The sequence below is a fragment of the Anabas testudineus genome, chromosome 1 (genome assembly GCF_900324465.2).
Source record: "Anabas testudineus chromosome 1, fAnaTes1.2, whole genome shotgun sequence".
Classification (NCBI taxonomy): domain Eukaryota; kingdom Metazoa; phylum Chordata; class Actinopteri; order Anabantiformes; family Anabantidae; genus Anabas; species Anabas testudineus.
Genome location: NC_046610.1, coordinates 14,090,357 through 14,116,923, shown reverse-complemented (window position 1 = coordinate 14,116,923; position 26,567 = coordinate 14,090,357). Strand labels below are relative to the sequence as shown.

General features: G+C 39.6%; 3 protein-coding genes across 3 annotated transcripts; 2 read left to right on the top strand and 1 right to left on the bottom strand.

The window, feature by feature from the left end:
* Positions 1–3,576: 3,576 nt before the first annotated feature.
* On the top strand, positions 3,577–8,800 carry LOC113162239 (endoplasmic reticulum resident protein 27). The gene is made up of 7 exons (XM_026360274.1): positions 3,577–3,725; positions 4,674–4,759; positions 5,754–5,891; positions 5,984–6,100; positions 6,253–6,378; positions 7,161–7,358; positions 8,696–8,800. Exons 1-7 carry the CDS (start codon positions 3,668–3,670, stop codon positions 8,735–8,737), a joined length of 765 nt encoding a protein of 254 aa, XP_026216059.1. The 5' UTR covers positions 3,577–3,667; the 3' UTR covers positions 8,738–8,800.
* Positions 8,801–15,743: 6,943 nt separating this feature from the next.
* Positions 15,744–17,289, top strand: bglapl (bone gamma-carboxyglutamate (gla) protein, like). The gene is made up of 4 exons (XM_026360275.1): positions 15,744–15,874; positions 15,981–16,292; positions 16,397–16,493; positions 16,681–17,289. Exons 1-4 carry the CDS (start codon positions 15,814–15,816, stop codon positions 16,781–16,783), a joined length of 573 nt encoding a protein of 190 aa, XP_026216060.1. The 5' UTR covers positions 15,744–15,813; the 3' UTR covers positions 16,784–17,289.
* Positions 17,290–19,361: 2,072 nt separating this feature from the next.
* On the bottom strand, positions 19,362–25,725 carry slc34a2a (solute carrier family 34 member 2a). Its single transcript, XM_026360634.1, has 11 exons — positions 25,626–25,725; positions 24,633–24,761; positions 24,328–24,471; positions 24,105–24,216; positions 23,357–23,549; positions 22,599–22,709; positions 22,405–22,525; positions 21,142–21,309; positions 20,940–21,056; positions 20,580–20,704; positions 19,362–20,367 (listed from the first exon to the last, which is right to left on the bottom strand). Exons 1-11 carry the CDS (start codon positions 25,705–25,707, stop codon positions 19,801–19,803), a joined length of 1,869 nt encoding a protein of 622 aa, XP_026216419.1. The 5' UTR covers positions 25,708–25,725; the 3' UTR covers positions 19,362–19,800.
* Positions 25,726–26,567: the final 842 nt, after the last annotated feature.

The window sequence follows — 26,567 nt, the reverse complement described above, 5'->3', positions numbered from 1 at the left end:
GTCGCTAGGGATTCTCAGTCATCCAGATGAGTCATGGCAGCTGGATTTCTTTCGTGTCTCTCCTCATTCAAGCAGCTTCATCACTTTGGGGAATGTTGGTAGGAGACCACTAATTTATCCTTCAGTGTTGTTTGGCTTCTCATCTGGCCTGTAAAGTCTCACTCTGTGAACAGTGGAAAGTAAGGTGTGAGTAGAGGGAAGAGCCCCGTCTTTTACAATCCTTGTTATCCACCGTCAAAGAGGGTCTTTAACTGCAGTCTTCCTGGTGGACGTGTGATGTCGTCTTGATTTTACTGAAGATGGATAAATGGGCAGCATGATAAATTGGAGACAGACTGAGTCTAACCTTTGCTCCTCTGTTGAGGGAAGGATTTTCCACTTGAACTTGCACAACGTTTTTATAGATATGTTTCTTGTTTTCTGAACATTTCGACATGAAAAATGTTTGTATGTACACTAGGTGAAGTAATATATTATCATAGTGGAAGCACAGTAGTGATGTTGGAAGTACAACAGGGAGAGCTTTGTCTGTGGAAGAGTTTCAAAAAGCCACACCACCAGATGTCAGCAGACAATATGCGCCTTAGTTCTGTCACGGATTGATTATTGTTGTATGATTTAGTCTTGTGTTTTGAGTGAAAGACGTCAATAAATTACAGGTTGCAGTGTTTGTACAGAGTAAAAGTAAAAACTGTACAGGACAGCTTGGACTGGCTAAAAACAGTTGCTCTGCTAAGTTTACCCAGGAATGTAATGGTGACAAGATCACCACAAATATTACATGACCAATGCTGTTTCCTCAGTCTGTTAAACAAAATTATAAAACACGATTTGCAACAGAAAGTAGTTTTATTCAGTTTCATCAACTGTTATATGTTATGTCAGTAGTTAATAGAGCTATACCTCCTTACTGCTGCATATTGTTCAAATAAATAGTAAAGATTGGTTCACATTTTTGTATCTTCAAACAAGTCACATCTGACATCAGTAAAAGTAGAAGAAGAAGGAAAGAGAAACAGATACAGTTGGGTATGCCAGGTGTTTAAATTATGTACTTATAAATAGATTATATGATTAGAGATTCAATTAATATGTTTGTTAAGAATCTTACATGGAACTGTGATTGTTTTACAGTATTTGGCAGAATGTCCTGTAAAAGGCCACAGTGTTGTATCTGTACATAGTTACAGTTCTTCTATTATTTATATAAATGTATATATGGTTGTATGTGTGGAGGACCTCAGGAGTAAGAATGGGCAGTTAGGCTGGTGCTAATAAGCATCCTAATAAAGAAAGAAAGAAAGAAAGGGTTAATGGTTGTGTAACAGATGATGACTGCTTTAACTTGCCCACAGTGTTCACACTAGTAATCCATCCGCATCGTGTTGACCTGCACTGAGCTCACCACTGCTCTCTACTGTGAGGCTGCATGTAAACTCAGGTGTGGTCAGGTCTTTCTGGTTGGAAGCTTATAACAGTTGTATGTATGTCACATCTCACAGAGATTACATACAACACAGGGGTTTTGCTGTTTTTATGCAAAACCCTAAATTAGAAATATTAGAATTAAAGGCTGTGCTCAAGAAAACAACCCTACATTACTGTTTATATGTATATATATATATATATATACATACATACATATATATATATATATATATATATATATATATATATATATATATATATATATATATATATATATATATATATATATTTTTTTTTATTTTTTTTTCATTTTCATTATGCATAGTATATAAAAGTCTTTTCAAAATGTAATACGTTTATATGTATCACTAAGTAAATATCATCCACGTGGTGGATTCAAACAGTGCAAGACTGACTGCACAAAACCAAACCAATTAATACGAAGAATTATATAAAGTAGGTTGTACTGTTAACAAAATTCAGAGCTGTTTTCATAATTGAAAAAACACTATGACGTGACAAATCTGCCACTGTGTGAATGGTAATGATTACTTTTGCTTTGTTTATTTGTAGCACCAAGTATATGAGCAATTGGGCCTGTAATTTTAACATAAACAACTTCCTCTCTCAGCCTGTTCATCACTTCAGCACATGTTCACAAGGAATCAGAAGTTAGCAAAAGCACAACATTTTTTCTTTTATTTCGGTCCTTCCTGCTTTTGTCTTTCCTTTTCATTTTTTTCTGCAATTCTCTGCCATACTTTTGTGTCAGGAATGCTATAAACATGTTTTTACGCAAACAACAGTTTGTGAAAGAAAAGTTATAACTTAAAGATGGTAAAAGGGTCTTTACTTCTACATTTAGTGTCCTTCACCTGAGAAAATATGAATGTTCATGCAGAATTACAGCTATGCACATAAGCATTTCATGAATGTGTCTATTAATTTACTGTGTTAGTGTCACGTTTTCAAAGACTATAGCCAAAAGCTTTTGACCCTGTAATGATCCAATAATCCAGCTGTAATAAGTAAGTAAGTAAAGTAATAACTATTTCACTAAATTATCATCCAATCCTGTTTTCATGTTCTGTTCCACACTAAGTAACGTACAGAGATAGTATTTAGCTTTTTTTCCTGTTTATTATTTTAAAAAATATATGTGAAAAGTGTTTGGATTTTATTGATGCAGACGATAAAGTTTACAGGGTTCAGACAGAAACAGTTTTGTCCATAAGAGTTCTTTGTATTTTAGTTCTGGTTGTTCTTATTTCAGCTCTGTGGTCAGCTAAACTGTAACTTGTCTGCAGTGTCTTTGCAGATTCCTTTTGCCTGGGAACCATGTTTAAATTCACAAGAGAAGATGTCAAATTTCAGTTGTGGATGCGGATAAATATGCATTTCCGAGGTGTTTTGTTTTGCTTTTAGACATCAAGTCAACATTTCTGTGGCAGTTGTGGTAACTGCAGTTTGTTGGTTCCTGTCTCTCTAACTTTCTAAGAAAGTGTTTAATGTACTTTCCCCTCTGACATGGGTTTTAAATGTTAATCTAAAATCCACATCAGATCAATTTTAGATTTATAGTTTTGTTTTCCTGCTAACATGAGAATGTCATCAATCGTTTTTAATCAAATGTTGACTCAAACAAATAGTGAGATTTCAAATGCCAAATTCTAAACATCATTTTCCAGCTGGAAGGCAACATGGAGTTGTGTCCCTCATGTGGTGAATATGCAGAAATGTAGCCCAGTTTAACTTTGCACCTTCTCTGATCATACAGGCTGTTTGCAGGCTGTGTGGAAGTGAGACATGAGTATTAAACAAGCTGTTAATTCAGCAGAGACTCCCACCCACAAAACATTTATGTAACGCGCTGCAGAAAGATGTTCAGATGATGCTCCTAACGAAAGTTGTGTTTCGCAGAGCGTGAAGCTCAGCTGGATTAATTGTGTACTCCACCTCATCATGGTGAAGACACACACAACTGTTCCCTGTCATTTTGTGACACGTACTCCAAACTCCTGGCTTCCCAATTTATCAAGAACACCTGCCTGGTTCCCATGAAGCCTCCAATCACATCCCAGGAAAGGTACAGCAGCCACAGTTAGCTGCCATGTGGCAGCCGTCACAGAGCAGAGTGACACGACTCGTTGTACAGAGCCAGGCAGCTACAAAGTCCTGTGGTCTTGCCTTGGTCCTCCTTTTGTTTACCTGCCTCCCTGTCAGACGAATCAGTTAAAACATGCTGATTCCTCTGTTTCTTTCCTTCGTGGTGTCGTCTGTCATCGCTACAGAGAAAGGTAAATTTATTTATGTATGACCCCTGACCTCATAATTTATATGTCAGTATAATGAAAGTGCTTCACCTCTCCTCATATATAGTACAGGTTTTAGTGACACTTCCAGCATTTGTTCTGTTCTTTGGTCCAACACTAGCTGGCCCAGGCTGAAATATCTCAACAACTTTTTTGATTGCATTTCTAATTTTGAGGATGAATCCTAATATTCATTCTCTGGCTTTACCTCTAAACCCTACGACATTAACGTTTGCAGTTTTATGTAAAATACTTTCATAAGTTCAACAACGATCAGATAGATTGTTCTCGAATGTATTCGGATTTAAATTGTAATTATTCTGATTTCTTTATCTGTCAAAATGTTTAAATACTTTGGTTTACTTTGATTACAAAGGCCTTAATGCAAAACTAACGACAATCCTATCAGCCTCAGTTTTACTTTGTGTTTTTTTGATAATTAGCTAATTAGGTGATGCACGAAACTAAGATAGTGAAGAGGGTGAAACATCATGTTTGCCAAATTCTCAATGTGACACCTTATTAATAGTCTACCGAATCATAAAATATATATACATAATAACATAAATAACAATAACTGAAGACTGATATTTTGTAGTTAGTGACAATGCTAACATCTAGAGGCAGTGACACTGATCAGTCATCAAAATATTTCAGCAACTGCTGGATGAATTGTCGTGAACTATTGGTATTCTCAGAGTTTGTAGTTCCCCTGACCTTTCGTCCATCATCACCTGCAGCTTAAGGTGCTAAACAGCAATTTCTGAATGGATGCTATCATACAGTACTAAACCAAGTGTACAACATCATTACATTAACACAGGATGCACTGCTGCAAGTTGAGCTGCTGGCATGTCTTTCCACTCTTAGTCATGTTCAGACAATGACTGGAAGTGTTGTATGACTGGTGTATCTCGTGTCTTCCTTTCTCAGACAGTGCTCTTCCCAGGCTGATTGACACCAGCGCTGCTGAGGCCTTCATCGACTCTGCAGAGGTGGTGGTCATCGGATTCCTGGAGGTCAGACAAGAAAATTGCACGTAGAGGGATAAAGTCTCAGTCATGGTTTAGAATGGGTTTTCATCTTTTCAACAAGCCTACAGGAGCAGTTTTATGGCTTAGTTCATTATGTTAACATGCGTGCGGCGGACTAGACATGATCAGACAAATTAGCTGAGAATGAGACTGTGAGAGCTCCCAAAATACAGCTGTTTGCACCCTGGTCTGGGTGATGCTACTGTCGCAAATAGATTTCGAAGGATATGTTTCCTGTGGCCACACCTTTGGCAGAGTTGATGCTGTGAGGACAGAGGGTGGCTGACTGTCCCGCAGAGGCGAGCTCTTTGGCCAGACTCTGTGTGCGGGGGAAGATGGCAGACCACTTTATAGGAAGTACATACATATCTGAAGACTTGTGGGATTGGCTCCATTGACTCACTCGTAAACAAGTGCAAAGGCAGGGAGAAAGTTCACGAAGAAAGAGTAGAGCACACGAGGATAACAAATGGCTGGACTGTGGCACTGAAGGCAAAAAGAACCCAAAATACTGGTGCTGTGAGTCACAGGGATTGAACACATATTACAGGCTGCAAAATGATCAAATGGATTGCCAGAGCTCATGCAATAGTCTCAGAAATAGGCATGATTCACCTTTGTTTGACTCAACTTCATGTCTTTTCCCGGTATGCAGTTTTACTTTGTTTCTCTCTTTCTCTCTGCCAGCTGCACTTATTTATTGAATTATTTTCAAATGAGGCTGAGTGCTACAGGAGAGTCTGTAGCGTCCCCCGCACCCACTGGTGGTCTTAGAGGCCTGTAAATCATTTGTGGTGCTTGAACATGTTTTTGCAATTGCTCAGCTGAGGGGTTACAAGATGTATTTGCAAATAACTCTTTTAAAAGTTTAATAACTACAAGAAGAATTACAATTAAGACCGAATTGCACAAAACAGTAACTGAAAAGAATAAAATAATTCACATCACCAATCTTCCTCTCTTTCACTTTGTGCCTCAGGGAGAGGAAAGCCGGGGCTACGCAGAACTTGTTGCTGCTGCAAAGCGAGTGGACTCGGTTCCTGTTGCCATTTGCACTGTAAAAGAGGTGTGGGCTGACTACGGCCTCTCCTCAGACACCATCTCCGTATTCAGAAAGGTATTCTACACCACCGTGATGTCCAGTAACTCTCTGTTCACTAAGTTAGGTGGGATGAAAATGATGATGTGGATATGCTTTATGTGATCCAGGCAGATAATCATCAGGACAATCTTCTTGTAGCTGAGGTCAAGAAGCTGGACACTGATGGTCTTGTAAATTTCATCAGCATCAATGAGGTCCGATACATCACAGAATACAACCAAGTGGTAGGTGCATACTCGTCTTCATCATCATTATCTGATCACTGTTAGAGCTCATTGAGTGAAAGGCCTCTGAAACAGCAGATGATGGATGACCAGTGAGAATGGCACTTAGTTTAGTCGGTCTTTATACTGTATGTTGTTTCCCCTCTTCTCAGACGGCGGTGGGCCTTTTCAATTCAGTGGTGAAGTCACACCTCCTGCTCTTTGCCAACAGAGGGAGTAAAGAATACACTGAGCTCAAGGATCGACTGGGAGCTCTGGCACCTGAGTTCACAGGCAAGGTGAGAATATGCACAAATGTGCTTCACCTACAAAACAACAGTTCAAATTGATTTGTGCATTTCACAGGTTGACATATATATACTGTTTTTAGCAAACTAGATAAAAAAAGAGTCATGATGTTCTTTACACTGTCTGCAGGTCTGCAAAAGAAAAAAGAACTGAATTTGGTTCCTTGAAATTATCATTTATAAGATGTTAAAAAGTTTAAAATTTAATTTGCTCGGGTGTGAACCTTAGTTTAGAAAAGTAAAATGACTACAAGCAGAAATAAAAGCAAACAATGTTTTGGGTCTATTTGTGGTCATGTGTTTCTTGCTTAGTCAGCAGTTTGTAGTCTGAGCTGAACAAAAAATATTAAGTTGCTTTGCACCCCAGGACCTCCAAGTCCCTGTACCTGTGCCCTGTAGACCTTTTCAGGGTCTAAATCAATTTACATCTTTAGTTTTTATTATTATGTATAGCTGGGAAGGACTAACAGAAATGTGGTATCAATGGGAATTCATGTATTTGTTAAAACAATCTTAGGACTTTTTTGTTTTCATGTTTTATTCTTTGACTTTCTTGACCTTAATTAAAAAAGCACAGAATTACTTATTCTCTGTGGTTCTGAAGTGTCGAACATTTAATGTGGTGACCACCGTTAAAAACTCATTTATTCATATTTTGCCACAAATTAAAGTAATTTTATAAAGTCAAGCAGAGGTTAAGTACTCTATCTGTAATTACTTGATCTAATCTATAATGGGCTAAATTAAGCCATGAAAATTAAACTCTGTTCCAGTTCCTGTTTGTGCTAATTAATGGAGCTGTGAAGTCCAACTCTCGATCACTCGACTACTTCGGTATCAAGTCTAAAGACCTCCCACGCATTGGCATCTACGACGGTGACTCTGACATGAAGTGGCTGCTTCCTGAGGGAGAGATTTCAACTGAACGCGTGCGGGAGTTTTGCCAGTCCTTCCTGCGAGGAGAACTGAAGGTGAGCAGCCATAATGATTTGTCCAAAACTGTGTCACTGTGACAATTAGATGTATTTAAGCTGGTTGCTATAACAGCTAGTTAACACTAATATCACTGGACTCCAAGGGACTGTTTTATTGTAACATGCAGACTGACTTATAATCATATTTGTGACAAACATCACAGTTAAGAAATTTAAAGAAAGATCTGTCCAATAAAATTTTGTTGCATTCAATCTGCCAGAAAAGCTGGGCTACACTACTAAAGTATAAGAATAAAATGCTTCCCATCATCACTGTAAAATATATGTGGCACACAAAAGACAGGAAACCTCACTCTGTGCACTAATTTGCTCAGTTACACCACACCGAGCTCCGGCTGGGTGTGACGCAGAGTCTGAGGCCTTTCAGTCAGACAGAACCAGAACATCACAGTGTACCAGGACAAAAACTGAAATCACGTCACATTATGTTGTGTGAATGATGCCACTTTATTACTTGGATTATAATAGATTGTACACCTGTACAATCTAATTCTCTTGTGCCCATGTGCCAATATGTGCTGGTCTCTGGTCCAGTGTACCTTGCACAGTGCTCTCCACCACTTAGAGCTCTCAATTATCAGGTTAAAGTAACCATCTTCTCTTCTCTACACTGTTACCGAATACAGTTTTGATTTGTGACACAAATCCAAATATATGTAAAAACATAGTTTCTATCTTTTCCATCTTTTACTTAAGTAAAAAAAGAATACCACAGTGTATTTCTGCAGCATATATTGTACTGTGGTAGCGCATTGTGTTCTGCTATAGAGGGCCTAGAAAAAATATGAGGTTTAGGGCATAGTTTTATTATGAAATTACAGTAAACAATCTAAACTAACCAAGAAGAAATACTTGAAATTCTCATCTGATTGTTTAAAAAGCTGCCAGTAAACACGTGGCACGACTCCACATTAAAATAAGCATTGAAACATCAACAGCACCAAATAGATAACACATCTGTGTATGTAAGGGGTGTTTTACTGTGTTTGTGGTAGAACTAACTTTTAACTAGTTTAGGTTAAACTATATATACTGCTGGGAAGTAAACAAGTTTAATAAAGTTTTTTGAATCTTCAATCAAATGACACTTAAGTGGACACTAAATAATCTGAAATACGATTGTTGGTAACATGGATTAAATTAATTTCACTGTAAAATTTCCTAATTTGAACTTTCCATTAAAGAATCCAATAGTAGACTTCATATCTGTGAAAATGGAATATGTATGTAGTATATTCACTGTTTCATGTGTTCTCTGTCGTCCATGTCTGCTGTATTTCACTCATTACAATCATCTTTTTTACATTACTTAGGAGGTGAAGCAGGCTGGAGCAGAGGCCAAAACAGAGCTTTAGATTAGGAAAAATGAGTGTGAATAAATTCATGTTTGTTCAATAAAACCATAAATGTAAAAGTCAGTCTCATATAAAGTTTTTTTTTTTTTCAGCACAAGGGGAACAATTGCTTGCATGCGTGTGTTTATCATGTGCCCTCGCTTATTTACTCATGTACGTTATGTTTTGTCTGTTTACATGAGTGTGAGCCCGTCTGCGGTGTGGTTAGGTAGCCACAGGTCAGCTGCCGCAAATCGCTGAGATCTAGAGGAGTTTGTTAGTCTGTCCACTAATGTTATTGTCAGAACCACAACATACCAACCTCAGAGAGACTGACAGAGGGTTGACATGGAAGACACCGACAGAGGCAGTTCAGACGCACAGTTTTTAGCAGTACTTTCTCATATGAATCATTGTGGACAGAAAAGTGAGTAAATCAAGCGAAAAATATAATTGGAAGATAAACTACCATTAAAACCCTCAAAGAAGAATCACAACACTACTCTTACACATCAGAAACAAATGTGTGAAGCAAAATTCAAATCTAACTTAAAGATACTTGATTAGGGGACACGTCGGGCTAAATGTGGGATGACAGTGAGAGTATTTAGCAATACAGGCTATAAAAGCTCTATAAAAGAACAACAGATGGGCTGTAGACATCAAGAGTGAAAAAGTTTGGGCTCGTCCCAAATACGTTCTCTCAAGCGAGAAGGGAATTTGAAGGCCCAGACTGGGATCAGTATAATTAGTGGTGTTGTTCTGCCAAGCAGATACATCCGGCGGAATTGGGAAAGCCTGGCAGGTGGACGTTTCTCAGAGACCAGATGGAAATATACAGTACGCGCTGCCTGCCATCTGAGTTTGTTTACGGCTGCAGCTGAGACAGTCGACAGAAGAGTTAATGTAACATAAAGAGCCACCGCGGTCGAAGGGTGACAGGCAACGAAAACAGTGGGTTTTAGTTTCATTAAATCAAAGCAAATCACAACCTTTGACCTTTAACTCAATAATATCTCCAGTCCTTATGTCTGATCATAATCACTGGTTACTTATGGTTTAATGAGTATTTATGTTGTTATGGTATGTATTATTGCCCCCCTATGACTTACAGCAGATTTGATGTCAAATTTGATGATATCAAATTCAGTAGGTTAGCAATTTATTTCTTAAGCATTAAATTAGCAGATTACAGGAAAAGCTGAGTACAGTTTATCTGTGGATACAGGTGGTAGATGCAGCACTAGAACAGTGTGTTTGTCTGAAATGTTTTCTTACACATACACTGTGATTCGCTGTGCCAGTTTGGTTGTTGTTAACAACAGTTTGTTTGTTAAAGTTTATGATCTGATGGTCTATTCTACCTGGTGCTGATGGACAGGACACAGCAGAAAGTATCCTCACTTTTACATTAAAAAAAATACAAAACTTACATGATACATGACACTGATGGTTGCATGGTTATTAGAAAATATTAAACATATTATACAGCCTTAAAGTTTTGGAAACGAGGAAGGTCATAAGCTCAGTCAATTGTATTTTTCTACCTACATCAGAGAATTTAAATTTACGAGCTAGCTGTCGAGGCCAAAAGTGAGAAAATAAGCCTCGGTGCTTTTTCTCATGACATGTGACACATGAAGCTGTCAGTGAAGCAACTTGATCTCCCACTGAAACGAAAGACAAAACTCCCTCTTCTCCAAAACACAGTAAATCCACAGAGGATCTCACGGTCGCGTTGGTCTAAACTGAGCGACAGCTTGGCTCTTACAGTCCAAAGGAGGAAATGACATAAATCTTCATCCAAAACTAGTCTCTAAGCAAGACTAGTCTCTAATAAGTAAGCAATAAGTATAGTATACTGTAGATCAGGGGTCACTAACAGGCGGACCGCGGTCCGGATCCGGACCCAGAAACTGTCCCATACGGACCCGGAGGTACAGAGCAAACCGAACGTTTGATTCCAAATCTAGCGGGACACCTTAATTATAACCGCCGCAGCTATTGCGATCGTTAGGGTAGTTATTTAGTGGACGCGACAACGCATTGGCCAATTGAATGCGAGTTAAGCCATCCCACGTGACTTCACTTAGCCAATCGATTCTGTGGATCACAGGCGGTAAAATTAGAGACTCAACAGTAGATGAGAGAAAGTTGGAGGTTGGAAAAAAATTAATAAACAGAGATGGTGATAACAGAGAGACAGAGAGGAGAGGGACAGACGACAGAGAGGAGAGGGACAGACGACAGAGAGGAGAGAGAGACAGACGACAGAGAGGAGAGAGACAGACGACAGAGAGGAGAGATACAGACGACAGAGAGGAGAGATACAGACGACAGAGGGAGAGAGACAGACGACAGAGAGGAGAGGGACAGACGACAGAGAGGAGAGATACAGACGACAGAGAGGAGAGGGACAGACGACAGAGAGGAGAGATACAGACGACAGAGAGGAGAGGGACAGACGACAGAGAGGAGAGAGATACAGACGCCAGAGAGGAGAGATACAGACGACAGAGAGGAGAGGACAGACGACAGAGAGGAGAGATACAGACGCACAGAGAGGAGAGGGACAGACGACAGAGAGGAGAGATACAGACGACAGAGAGAGATAACAGACGACAGAGAGGAGAGGGACAGACGACAGAGAGGAGAGGGACAGACGACAGAGAGGAGAGGGACAGACGACAGAGAGGAGAGATACAGACGACAGAGAGGAGAGGGGACAGACGACAGAGAGGAGAGGGACAGACGACAGAGAGGAGAGATACAGACGACAGAGAGGAGAGGGACAGACGACAGAGAGGAGAGATACAGACGACAGAGAGGAGAGGGACAGACGACAGAGAGGAGAGGGACAGACGACAGAGAGGAGAGATACAGACGACAGAGAGGAGAGGGACAGACGACAGAGAGGAGAGATACAGACGACAGAGAGGAGAGAGACAGACGACAGAGAGGAGAGAGATACAGACGACAGAGAGGAGAGATACAGACGACAGAGAGGAGAGGGACAGACGACAGAGAGGAGAGATACAGACGACAGAGAGGAGAGGGACAGACGACAGAGAGGAGAGAGATACAGACGACAGAGAGGAGAGATACAGACGACAGAGAGAGAGATACAGACGACAGAGAGGAGAGGACAGACACAGAGGAGAGGGACAGACGACAGAGAGGAGAGGGACAGACGACAGAGAGGAGAGATACAGACGACAGAGAGGAGAGGGACAGACGACAGAGAGGAGAGGGACAGACGACAGAGAGGAGAGATACAGACGACAGAGGAGGGACAGACGACAGAGAGGAGAGAGACAGACGACAGAGGGAGAGGACAGACGACAGAGAGAGAGATACAGACGACAGAGAGAGAGGGGACAGACGACAGAGAGGAGAGGACAGACGACAGAGGAGAGAGATACAGACGACAGAGAGGAGAGGACAGACGACAGAGAGGAAGAGATACAGACGACAGAGAGAGGGACAGACGACAGAGAGGAGAGATACAGACGACAGAGAGGAGAGAGACGACAGAGAGGAGAGAGATACAGACGACAGAGGAGAGGGACAGACGACAGAGAGGAGAGGACAGACGACAGAGAGAGATACAGACGACAGAGAGGAGAGAGACAGACGACAGAGAGGAGAGATACAGACGACAGAGAGATGAGACAGACGACAGAGAGGAGAGATACAGACGACAGAGACGGAGAGGGGACAGACGACAGAGAGGGAGACTACAGACGACAGAGAGGAGACAGGACGACAGAGAGGAGAAGAGAGACACGACGGACAGAGAGGAGAGCAGAGACAGACGACAGAGAGGAGAGATACAGAGACAGAGAGGAGAGAGAGACAGACGACAGAGAGGAGAGAGACAGACGACAGAGAGGAGAGAGACAGACGACAGAGGAGAAAGTTGATAAAAGGACGGTGAGACTGAAAAAGAAGAGATAAATATAAAAATGTCCAAAAAGAAAAAAGTGCACAGTAAAGAGTTTTTAATCCACATAGACAGACTCCTTTCTGTTCATATTACCCACTGGGAGCAGTAAACCAGTTATGTTTGATATGTTCGAAACTGCGGCTCTTATAAAAGTGCCAATGTCAAACTGCATTATGAGACAAAACACAAAGGTTTTGAACACACATGCCCACTAAAATCTGAAGTGTGATCACAGAGAGTTGCTAGTCTCAGAGCCCAGTATGAGCAGTCCACCAGGATCTTGAGCCACATGCTCAGTTTGATGTTACATATAAATTTCTACTGAATTAATTTGATTTGACAGTCAAGTATTGATTACATGCAGGCTACTTAATAATATATCACAGTATATAGTTAAACATTATAATCTTCTGGACCTTTGCTTCCAAAAATATTGCGTAACGGACCTCTTTAAATTTTAGTTGAATACCCCTGCTGTAGATAGTCCAGTCTAGTCCGTTGTCAAGTGTTATTCCCAGGTTTTCCAAACAAAACTCCAAACCTTTTAAAAAACCATGTGCTGTGTGTTTGGCTTTCTGTAACAGCCTACGTCTTGGTGCATTTAACGGAGAATAAAGATACAGTGTAGTCAGTCAGTAGGTTCATCAGCCTGGATTAAATGCTGTAGCTGTTCTATGGATCAACCTTTACATGTATCAACACTGTAAACTGAACCTTTACAGAGAAATAAACAAAATAAAACTGCTGTCTGCCATCAGTCGAGTTTGAACTTTGTTTTTGTTTCTGAGCTTTTATCAATGTTAATATTGCAGAAAAAGAAAAAGAATATGGAGCAAGAGAGAAAAACTACTACTACTACTACTACTACTACTAAATTTCAAATTATTTAAGTGTAAGTGCAAAGTATTATATTAAAGATATTGTAGATTAAATACTGGAAGGTAAGCACAACACCAATGTGTGGTAATAGCCTGAGCGGTGAGCGTCAACACGCACACTGAGGTAATGGCTCAAAAAATGCTGAACTGGTAACTGGTCATTTTCAGATTGTTTGTTGCAGTGATTTGATGTATTCCAAAACGTAAAAGCTGACACGGATAGAAGAGAATAAAATGTACAGTGAACACACTATACTTAGATACTTAGATATAGAACGTTTGGTGTTGTATTTGTAGTAAACTTAATAAAGTCTGTGTTAAAACCAGTGTTATTAATGCTTGATGTACCAGAACTTCAGGTTATCGTGGGATTTGATGCTTGACAGAGGTTTTTGTTTGTTTTAAAGTTTCTTTTGAAGAAGTTTAGACTTGTTAATTTCCTTATTGATCAGTTCTATTGATTAGTCCAGAGTCATCTGTGATAGTTCCCTTTTGATTCCAGTAGATGTTCCCAAACTGATGTGACAGAAGGGATCTGTTAAGTTAAAATCAAAGAGAGACTTCCTCTGCCGACCTGCAGTATTTTTAAAATGGAAAAGCCCCAGAGGCAGAATTCACTTTTTAGGGAATTATCAGGACCTATTAATTGGTAATTCCATTCACAGATAATCTAAAAGAGGTATCTGAGCACAGACAAGAAAAAACAAAGTGAGCATTACTCATTGTCTAGAATCAATGATTTCAGTGCCAAAATGTAAGAACAAAAAAACAACGACTGATCCAGAGCAGACATGCCATAGACACGGTATTTCTCTGCAGGGGCGTCATGACCATTGTTTTCTTCAACTGTTTTCCCCACGCACCGAAACGCATCCACAAAAACGGACACTGGACCAGACATTGAAATTACACGGCGCATGGTCCAAGACAAATCCCAGACACCAGGAATAACGCTAGACTATGAAACACGTAGGACACCAAGGTCACTCTGCAGCAGCACTGCATTCCACACAACATGATAGATGAAGTTGTTTGGGGGGCCCTCTGTGATATATATGTGTGTATAGTATATATATGAAATGATACGTGTGCATAAACGTTTGGTTATGTAGACGGTATTTAAGTTGCAATCTGGTTTGCATTTGTGAATTCCAAAATACCATTTTTATCAAGAACCCACAGCTCAAGCCACACTAGAGCCGTATCACACAAACAAACAGCTGGGTCCAAACCTCATGCATAATGCTGTGAGTCCAACACATGGGGGTTTTCTATAGCTGTATATGTGCTAAAATACATCAAGCGGGGTATTGTGAACTGGCCCACTTGTTGCTGTTGGTAAGCCATAGATCTAGCTGGAACCTGGAGCGAGATGGATCTGTAAATAGTGACTGACTGCGGTTCTGGTGAGACTCTGCAACACTCTAATTAAGTTTTGTCGCATAATGAGGCTCACTGCTGTTCTGTGTCACTCGATTAGTAGCTTGTGGTCAGCTCAGGGTATAGTTTGGGGTTTGTGGGGGTGGGAGATCACATTTGGGGCAAGGAGCACAGTAACATAACAGCAATGGCAGTACGTAGCTCTGCTATGGGTCACCCGGCTTAAAATCCAAGCGCATTTTAAGGGTATTTTATAAAAATCACTAACACCAGTGGTTTGGACATTTTTGGTTTTGTTGCATTGTATATATGTTACTGACGGAAGGTGAGGATGAAAAGGAATATGAGGGTAAAATACAAGAATGGTAAACAAGACAAGTAAAAACATGCTTGGTTTACATCTGAAAATGATTGACAGGAAAACAATGACATTTTTGTTTGAGAAATAAAAAATGACCTAAACACTGTTGGTTTGCACTATAATACACGCACATGTGCATGTGAACGATAGAGAAGGGGGATCCCAGGAATTGACTATTACTACTACTTTATTTGTTTACACACAAACATGTGCACATGAAGTATTTTAAACTCAGCTGAATGCCAGAATGTCTGCAGCCATGTAAGCAGGTGAATATGTTTTTGGACTCTGTGCCAAGGGGTTGTGTGGGTGTTTGTGGGAGGTTTCACGACAAGGGGAAGTGGAAATATTGACATTTGATTCCCCGGCCAATCAGAGAAAAATTTCATTGTGTGGGTCTGGCCTAGCACGGGAGGTGGACTACAGTATATATTGACCTTGACTTTGGGGAAAGAAACAGAGCAGTCCCTCGAAGGAAAGCAAAGAGCAAGCAAACAAGAAAGCAACGCCAAACAACTAGCTACAAGGCATCATGAAGACTCTGACTCTCCTCGCCATCTGCGCTCTTCTGTCAGTGTGCTGGTCCATGGGAGGTAAGAACAAACTCCTCTCAACATTAGTGGGACTCGTCATGTTACCGTTTGTTATTCTGAACCTACAATATGTTCAACAAGTCCTATCTTTTCTCCCCCTCTTCAGCTATTGAACCAGATGTCGTCGTGGACCCCGCTGCAGACACAGCTGATGAAGCTGCACCCGCTGACCCCGTTGACCCCGTTGACCCCGCTGACCCCGCTGCTGCCGACTCCTCTTCTTCCTCCGAGTCCGATTCAACCTCATCCTCTGAATCTGACTCCAACTCTTCCTCTGACTCCTCTGACTCCTCAGACTCCGATTCAGCTCCCTCCTCCGAGTCCTCTGAGTCTTCTGAGTCTTCCTCCTCAGAGTCGGACTCTGCTTCTTCATCTTCTTCATCCTCATCATCTTCATCCGAGTCAGCCAGCGATGAGGGTATAACATATTCTTGTTTCGTTTTAGAATTTAGAAATAAGTTTAAACATGAATGAGAAAAAAGACATTTTAAAAAAGTGAACTTATGATGTTTGTCCCCTCAGCTGCTCAGGTGGTTGTGAAGAGAGATTTGGCCGCTGCCCTCCTGAGGAAGAGGAGAGCCGCCCCAGCGGGAACCCTCTCCCCTCTGCAGCTCGAGAGGTACAGTTATTGACCCCAGTTGAATGAACTCACGTATAAACACGTTTGATATTTGACTTGGCTTCTGCTGCAGTTCTTTTAGTCCAATAATTCTACACATGAATACCAACAAGCTGCTCACTGTAAAGTAAAACTTGTCTGAGATGCAACAACCCGTCTTACCTTGTTTTTGTCTTTTGCCTCCTAGCCTGAGAGAGGTGTGTGAGCTGAACGTTGCCTGTGATGAGTTGGCTGACACTGCAGGCATCGTCGCTGCGTACACTGCCTACTACGGACCTGTTCCCTTCTAAGTTAGAGACTTTTAAACTCTTTCCTTTTGTGATCGAACACCCTGATGTCAGCTTAGGAGCAGAGAATCACAAAAAAATGGGCTTGGTCCATGTAAAATGCTAGATGGAGTTTTTTGTTTGTTTGTTTTGTGTTTTGTTTTTTTTTGCAACAAATCCTTGCACAGGTGACCAACTGTAGTTGTCAAGTATGAAAAGGCCACTTCCAGGCTTTTAGAGAGAGGCACATGGAAACACAAGCTTGTGAAGTATGTAGTAGCCCACACAAATTTAAGTTATTCATTGTGTCTACAGTAAAATACAATGAATGGTGCTACAAGTGCAAATGTATTGTGTGTTAATGTATTAGTGTTTTTATATTGTGCTTTTGTCTATCTAGAAGTAGTAGTTCTAGTAAGTAGTGGATGAAGTAATGAGTAGAGTAGTCATTTTGATAGTGGTAGTAGTATTGTACTTTGTGTGTAAAATGCACATCAGTTATCTGTTATGACTGTAAACCACGAATTGCCTCTGGGTTTAAAAATAATAAATTATTTTGTCCTGTCAAATCGTCTCTGATGTCTTTCATACATCCTGAAGGTGGTCTTTGCTGGCTTTACTAAATCTGTTTCTTGGTGTGGAGCAGGTAGTTTACAGTTAATCAGAAATTCTGAATGCTGAGAGCAGTGCAGGTTGTAGGTTGCTAGAATTGACCCAGATATGGAAACAGCATCAGCCATGCTCCACGTGGGCAGAGGAGCTGTACCGGTGGCAGTGGTAGTAGTTATGTGATCCATTGTTACTTTAAAGGCTAATGTTGCTTCAGTGCTGGCAGAGACATGAATTGTATCAGTATGTTGTATTATGTGATCTTCATGGCACCAACATCAGTAACAGTCTCTTTCTCTCCTTCCTTCAGTATTTAATTGTCATCATGTGTCTCTGACTCTGTGCTGTTCTCAAATTTGTCAGTAGGTGACAGTGTTGGTTCGTCAAACAGATTTTAATGCTGAAGTAGCAACTTTGGCATTTCATTGGAACACATGAAAATATGTTAGTTATGAACAGACGAGTCTATTTGACAAATGTGTGCAAGGTAGACATGCAGACATGCAGGAAAACATGTGTTTTGATCCGCAGTATAGTGCTGTAGGTAAGGTGTAACTGAGGAGAGTTTTGGTGTAGCAGCAGACAAGTCACTGCAAACTCATGGAGGGCGGTCAAATGTTGTTCAAAGCCACCGTGTTTTATTTCAACTGCTACACATAAAATACAAAATATCCAAGAATGAATTTAGAAACAAAAGTGTAATTTGACGTGATGGAAACAGCAGCCGAAGAAAGCACGGCTCTGCTGTTTTATCACAACCAGAGAGAGCAGCAAAGACCATCCTGCACCCTCCCAACTCCCAACCCCCACATTGACATGTTGACCATCCATCCAGCACTTATAAACTAGACTGAGCGATAGCCGTTACAGAATGATTAAACATTAATAATATTGATGATGATGATAAAGTTTATTATACTGTTGAGATACAGGACGTTTGCTTGTCTGAACAGTCTGAACTCTACACTATAAACTCTTGTTCTTCAACTGTTCGTTCCCACCATGCCTTTATCAGAAGAATCTCCAGATAACACTGAGAAGAAAGCAACAGATAGTTTCCTATCTTGCTCTTTATACAGAGTCAGCTGGACGTTTAGGCCAATCAGTGAACATTTAAAACGATGACCGTACAGGTTTCTGCCACGTGCGTCAAACAAAGTGAGGTAAATCTTTCATTTAGGTCAAATGCATTTCATCGTTTAATTTTTCACAATGGTGTTATGGGAAAACAAAACATTGGCTCAACATTAAATATTCAGAACATTAGGTTAGTTTTAAATAACATATTCCTTGAATATAATTATCTTTCTCAATTACAAAATTATTTTTACACCTTAAAACGATGTGTTCAGTATCTTTATGTATCTTTATACACAGTAAAAAGAAAAAAATCTCTGTAAAAATATATCTCCTAAAGGTTTTGTGTAGATCTGACCACAACTATTTACTGTGTGCTTGCGTGCAAAGGTCATCACATTTTCACATTTTAACAGCATAACTATTAACTATAATAACTAACTATTTGTTATGGAACTCAGAATTGACTTTATTCAGCATTAGACTTAGTAATACATCTACTTTGTATTTCATTGTTTCAGTTCTCATTACTACATTCAATTCAAAAATATGTTTTATTTGTTTTGTTGTTTTAGGTTGTGTAAGTACTATTTTATTTTTTTTAGATCTAATTAAACCTGGTAAGAGCCATTTCTTTCTTATTGTTTACAAATCCATTTTAAGATTTTAGCCAGTTTATCCTAACAGTATTGACTGCGTAGCCAAAACTGTGGCTTTGAGTGTACTGCCCATTATTGCCGATATCAGCTTGGTAATGTGCTTTTAATGAAAATGCTAACATACTACTGTTAAACAGTTCACCATCTACGTTTAACATGCTAACATTTACTTTATATTTGCATGTTAGAAAATTTTAAAAAGTTAAAAGTACACCAGAGACAGAAATTAGTTTCTAACAGAAAGTATTGCTGCTATTTCTAAGGCAATTACTGGACATTTAAATAGCCTGATTCATGTATGTCACATACGTGTGACTAATTCTTTGGTATTTTTCATCTTTTGGATTTTACCAATTAGTCAATATTTTCCCCCCAGGGAAGTTGAGAAATTGAATATGAATATAAAACAGCTGGAAACGTAGCTATAGGCAGTGAATTGAAAGTCCCAATTCAGCCTATTTATTGACCAACACATTGTTAACCTTACCTGCACTTAAACTACACCATACAACAGGAAGATTAACACTTTCCTGCATGTGTTATTTTCTTTGACTAACATTTGAAAATCCCTGGACAGACAGTTCTTATATGACAATAAAATATGTAGCAAAAGTAATAAATATTATGGAAGTTGAAGTTTTTGCCTGAGTGGGTTTCTGACCATTGTGCTTCTTTGCATCTAGGACACATAACATCTTACAGCTGGGTCATTTTCAGAATCTTTAGCTCTATCTTTATCTCATTTTCTACCTCTTTTTCAGCGCTCATTGCAGGATTATCATACACCTCTGTGTGCGATTTCTTGTTATTTTCCACAGATTCATTCTCTGTGTGTGCTTCATTGTCAACAGTAACTTGGCAGCATTTGCAGCAGCAACAGCATTTGGCAGTGATCACACCAACCACTTTGTCCCAGGGAGCCAGGGAGTATGCCCAGAGAGGGAGGAAATCCCAGGATCGCAGTACCACGGGCAAACAACCAGGTTTCCATTTCTGCAGCACATTGATCACTATGATGATGATGAACATGACAATTAGAGGTACGCCCACTCCTACCAGTACCTGCCAGCCAGCCAGCGACAGACTGAAGATGAAGAGTGGTAAAAGGAAGAAGCAGCAGATGATGTAGACAGCAGCAAACCAGCGATAGGAGGCGGTGATGTTGCCCAGATTTTTGGCCAGCCGGATTGGGATGCGGGTAAAGGGGATTGGATACCACAGAATGATGCCAGAGATGTTGAACAGGAAGTGCACAAGGGCAATCTGCGTCAGGGATGAACAACTTTAAATGCTATGGTACAATAAAAACATTCAAGTCTATTAAAAAAGTCCGTTCACTTATATTGTGTAAGGAAGTGACTTCCTGCAATATCAAAAATATATTAAATAAAATGTAAAATCTCATTCCTGGTTGATGGTTTGCTGTTACTTGCATAAGAGAATTTAAATCCAGCATAAAAGTCATTATTACTGACCTGTAGAGCATTTGCCAGTGTCTCTCCAGGACTAGCCATGGCTGCCAGGATGGCTGTGGTGGTTGTGCCGATATTTGAACCCAGAGACAATGGATATGCTCTTTCTATGCTGATGACACCAATACCTATCCAACAAAAAGATGCAGTAGTTAAATTACATGCATTTTACCTGTGATTGTTGTGAAAGTCCAGGGTTGTAAAACTCAGTCACTGAACTCATACTGTTTTGAGTCAGAATGCCCACGAAGGGAGAGCAACATACAGAATCACACAGAGAAGCATTGAATAATGGTACATAGATGTAGAGAAAACAAAAAATGAATAAAATGGGTGGATGCTAGGGTGGATAAATAACCTCACCAACAAGCGGAGTAATAGCAGAGGTGAAAACCGAACTGCTCTGCACAATGAAGGTCATTCCAGCTCCAACTAAAATGGCAATGTAACCAGTGACCCACCCAAATGGAAATGGGAAATCTGCACACACACGTGGAAACATACACATACCTTAGCGTAAACTACATTCACTGTACTTGAATTTACACTGTATAGCGCAGCTCACCAGTGTTGAGGATCTTCTTTATGACTGCAGCCACCTGACCCTTCAGCATGGAGTTGAGCAGCTTGACAATTAGGATCAGGCAGGAGCAGAGCACCAGCAGAGAGAGAGCCAGCAGGATCAGACCCACCGCCAGGTCCGGCAGATTTACATCCACAAAGAGGTGTTTACCTGGGGACACATGAAAAATATAAATGTGGTTTTTACATTAAAATGGAGGACTTTGATAAGCAGATAATGACCTACATTCATTTATTATTTCTGTCGACCCGGGACAAAACATGAAAAACACAGACTCAAACATAATATCCTAAACTGTGATTTGAATGATGTGTTGCCATGGAGCCCACTATATTCACCTCCATTTTCTGAGTCAGTCCTTTTGCAGTATATTTATATTTAGTTACATTTAGTTATTTGGCAGAAGCTTTTATCCAAAGCGATTTACAAAGCAAGGTACAAAGCAATCAATTATCTTAGCCAAGTAGTCAAACATTAAAGTAAAGTGGTCTAGAAAGAGCTGTTTCAGTTTCATGGGGTACAAATGCAAGATTTTATGTTATTTTATTTATATTTTTTAAGTTTTAGGTGCAGAGAAAGATTTAAGTGCAAAAGAAAAGTTCTGTTTTAAGCAGATTTGTGAAAATTAGGAGTGAGGCTGCTGAGAGAAAGAAATGGGAAGGTCGTTCCACTATCATCGAACCACAGAGCACACTTTGTAGGCAAAGGGCCAGGAGTTTGAACCTTATGCAGCACCTACAGTAAGTCAGTGCAAGGATCTCAAAAGGGGTTTGACGTGTGACTTAAGCCAGGCCAGTGCTGCACCAGTGATGCCCAAATCAGAAAGTGTAGAAAGGAGGAACTGGTGGTTGACTTAAGACAGACCTTAATGAGTGGGGTTGCTGTTGGCCTGCTTAAACGAGGTGGGAAAGGTGTCTGTTGTGAGAGATGTGTTAATGATTTCGTGTCATGGCTGGGATTCGTGTGGATGCAGTTGTTTGAAAGAAAGTGGAGGGGATAGGATCAAGAGAACAGGTGAAGGGCTGATTTGAGAGGAGGATAACTAAAGACTAAAACGTTTATCAAAGCATCAAATGATATATAACCATAAGATCGCTCTAAATGCTCAGTTGCTGTAAATTGTTTTGTTTGGTTGAAACACTTTTGTCATATCGTGTGAAATGAGGCCAGATCATGATCTGCTTAACAGTGTACTTTTACTTAATGTACAGATCCCTATTTTTATAATCAATTAATCAGTCTTACATTTCTTAATATTGTATGTTTCTGAAACATTTTTCAGTGTGAAGGTGTAGTTGCCATCAACCCAGCAGAGAGAAGGAGAGGTGCAGTTCTCTGGACCAGGAACTGTAACATTCATTAAGGTCTGAAACACAGAGACAGTTTTAACAATAAAGATTTTAATCTTGGTGTTTTTGAATGTTTGGTATGTAGCTGACATGTTTTAGCCTTACTGTGTTGGTGAAGGTTTGGCACCATCTCTTGATAAGACTCCTGTTCCTGGCCTCTGGATCTCCAGTGGCAATCCCATTAATGACAGACTCATCCAGCTACAGTAAGGCAAAGGGCAGAGAAAGGACAAGCAGAAAAGTACAATCACCACAACGATAACAGCATTGTACAATAACATCTTATCTCTCTGATACAGTGGTCATTTATTCAGGGGACTAAAAACAACACAATTCTAATTGTCACAAACACTCAAATCCAATTTCCACAAAATGCTGGTCTGCAGTTTTATTTATCAATTTACTGACAATGTATGAGTCATTTGTTTGACTAGAAGAAACTACTTTGGAAATTCAGCACCAATATTTACAACTGTGGAGTCGACTTCTGTATCAACCCGACTCCTGTAACAATACGTTCACTATCTGTCTCAGCTCAAGGACGAACTAATAGTGTAACAGCATAAATTCACTGTGTAACTTATACAGTCGATGTTGCACATAGTTCATGTTGCAAACAGAGGTACTCACTATTAGGTACAGCTGTAAAATCTAATTTAATTCAATAGAGCAGCTCTGACAAGGTTATAATTTCTCAATTCTTTGTTAAAACTGTGAGAAGGGTGATCATCTTACTGTATGTTTATTATTGAGGTCATGGTGAGTGGTGGAGTTGCATCATATTAAGAGGTGTTTTTTAATGTTTTGGCAATACCATTTACATAAATTCAACATCAGTGCCATTTTACCTCAATGATTGACTTAGTGAGGACATCAGTGATCACATTTAACAGGTCTGGGGCCTCCCCACTCTGGATTTTAAAGGAGTCGATGATGAGCTTCGTGACCACGTACAAATATCCAGTGGCGACCTCCAGAGGCAGCAGCACCATCACAGACAGCCAGTTGAAGAAGTCGTGCACTGTGGCTCCTGCAAAAGCCCTGGGTGCATTGGGAAAGGAGTTACATTACATGCATAGGACCTAAGTTTAGGGCAAAGTAAGTAAAAATACTACATTAAATAGCAACCTAGCTGCAAATATTTAATTTAGTGCTTATAGCTCAAAGATTACATCACTGCCCTGTTCTCTTAGTTCCAAAGTCGACATTTTGGAATTGTTGTCCATATTTTTCTCAGTGATGAAAGTGAATTTTTGTAGAAAAATGCAGAACTCTCTGTATGGTACATGTTGATGTTGACATTTGCTCCCTGTGTACAGTACCAAAGTATTTCTAGTTTTCTAGACCCAAGAATTTATGGGTCTGTTTTACAGCAGGACAATGTTTTTGTTTTATTACTGCAGCAATAAATGTTTCATTCATCAGGGTAATGCATTAGATACTGTCGCAAAATGTGAATGAGTGGCATGTGCCCATTATTATCTCTGCACGTTAGTGCAACTCACAGTGGAACACATTGTTCCTTTTTGTTCTTGTTTTGTTTTCCGTTATGTTCTTCTGTGGATTATCTGAACTAAAAGGAAACAAAATCACTACCTGCGAAAGGTGCTGCGATCACCGGCCTGTGTCATTGCGACCAAAGTGTTGGTCACAGAGGTCCCAATGTTAGTGCCCATGATGATAGGAACAGCCACCTGGACGGTAAGCACTGCCAAAGCACACAGTTATTCTTCATCACCAGTCCTCATTTACCTTCTCCTCCATAACAACCTGTAATTCTGTTTTCATCTCTCTGTGTATGTTGGGGATTTGTACTCACATCCAGAAGAGACCATGCTGACAACTATGGAGGAGGAAGTGGATGAGCTCTGGACCAGCAAAGTGACCAGAACACCAATGACCAGACCAGCCAGAGGGTTGGACAACACAGAGTTGTCCTGAAATATATCACCTGCAGCTTTACCTGGATAAGGTAAAAAGAAAAGAAAAGAAAAGAAAAGAAAAGAAAAGCTTGTTAACATTTATTTCCTTAAAGTGACTGGATAAAATATAAATCGAATTGCGCCACTAATCTGCAAATAGCAAAACCTCTGTCAGTTTAAAGACACCAGTCTGTGCGTTTACCTCCAACGAGCTGGAAAGCTGAGCTGAGGATGTCGAGCGAGCAGATGAACATGTAGAGTAAACCCAGCAGCAGGACCAATTTCCCCAGTGACACGAACACTCTCAGCACCTTCCCTCTGGTGTCCAGAGCTGAGCCCGAAAGATTTTGAAGATTAATATTGTTTTTCAGATCAGACATTTTGACATACTATTTCACAAAGTTGTACACTTGTAACTTACACAGTGAAACTAAAGTTTGAAATACTTGATCAGACTACTCCAATACAAATCCTGAATCATAGGATTTAATTATATATAATTAATATGCAATTCATGCTAGATTAGGCACTCTGATAATAAACAGCAGTGTAATGTAATTTAAAGGTTGCTGACTGACTGACTGAACACTCAATGAGTCACACCTTGCTTTAACATCCACATGTATTCATATTCAGTCTGGTTTATCTATCTTCTTGCTACTATCTGGATCATATCCATTACTATTTATGGCCTCCGTGCTATATAAATAATCATTCAGTAAACCAAACTGAACTGATTTATTGTTCTTTCTTTTGAGTCAGTGATGTCTTGGATGTTCATCCGACTGCAGCACTTTGATGTTTTCCTGCTTTATTGTTTTATAACAGTGAATTAAAGTTTATTGAACGCAGTTCTGACACTCATCAGCAGAAAAAAAGGCCCTTTAATTATCAGAATGCAATATAGCTGTGTGTGGGGGCCGCAGGAGAACAAATACATCCGGGAGGTTCATAAAGACAACTGAACAACTAATTAAATCTACTTTGCTTCTGTGTTGTGAGACAATAAACCATGATAATTATCAAGGGGATGAATCATGTTTAAAAACACAAATACACTAACTGAATGATACAGTACTTATTTATATTTATTACTTACTTATGTCTAATCACAACACACATAGCCTTTAAAAATACAAGGCCAAGAAAAGTTACTACTATAATAATGTTACACAGGGACATTTTAAGTCTTCACCTGACCATGGGACCCCTGTGTCCCTCAGTTCTGGTAGATCCCATGGGTCTGTGTGCTCTGGCTTCTCCTCAATCAAAGTCATGGTGGATTGTGCAGGACTCACTTTGATCTCTAAAACAGATAAAACCCTGAACTCGTTTACTGTCCTTATATCTTTATATAGTGTGGGTTATAGACACAGTATATAAAAAAAAGTACTGCATGAAAATACCTTTGCCTTTTTCTGCGTGTCTCTCATCTTGGTCATCCTGTCGGTCATCCAAAATACATAAAACATCTTATACAGATTTGTCCATCTCAGTCTGAGTCAAATACCAGTTCACAGGCAGATTTAACAGAAACTTCAAAAGTTGCCAATAGAAAGTTAACAGTGATTTGAATTTTACACACTTTCCCTCACATGCCAGGGCATCGATCACTTTGTCACATGATGTAGCTACAGAAAAATTCCATTCACACAACAGTATGACCCAGAAGGAAAGATACCAGCTAAATGAATATTAAAAATATGTTTCATCAGGTTTTTGTTTGAGTGTATTAATTAACTACTAATACAATTTCCATACATATTAATGAAAAATTCCTTATTGTTATGAATTAATGGTCTATAGAGATCTTTACTTTTTCTCTATACATGTTGTTGTTTCAGTTTAGAGTCCAGATATCTACATGCTATGTGAAATTTCAAAATATTATAAACACATTTTATTATATAACTGATCTATGTTAAATGTAAAAATATCTTTCCAGAAACAACGCAGGACACTGGTATGTTACCAAAATAATAGTAACATGTGTTACATGATAGAAACATATTAGTAACATCGCAAATAATGGCAATCAAGTACAAAGTTTTACCATGAGTAAAGTCAAGTGAAAATAGTGAAATTCAATTATTTAACAAATATAGGTTTTAGTGATACCTGAATATTGTAAAAATAT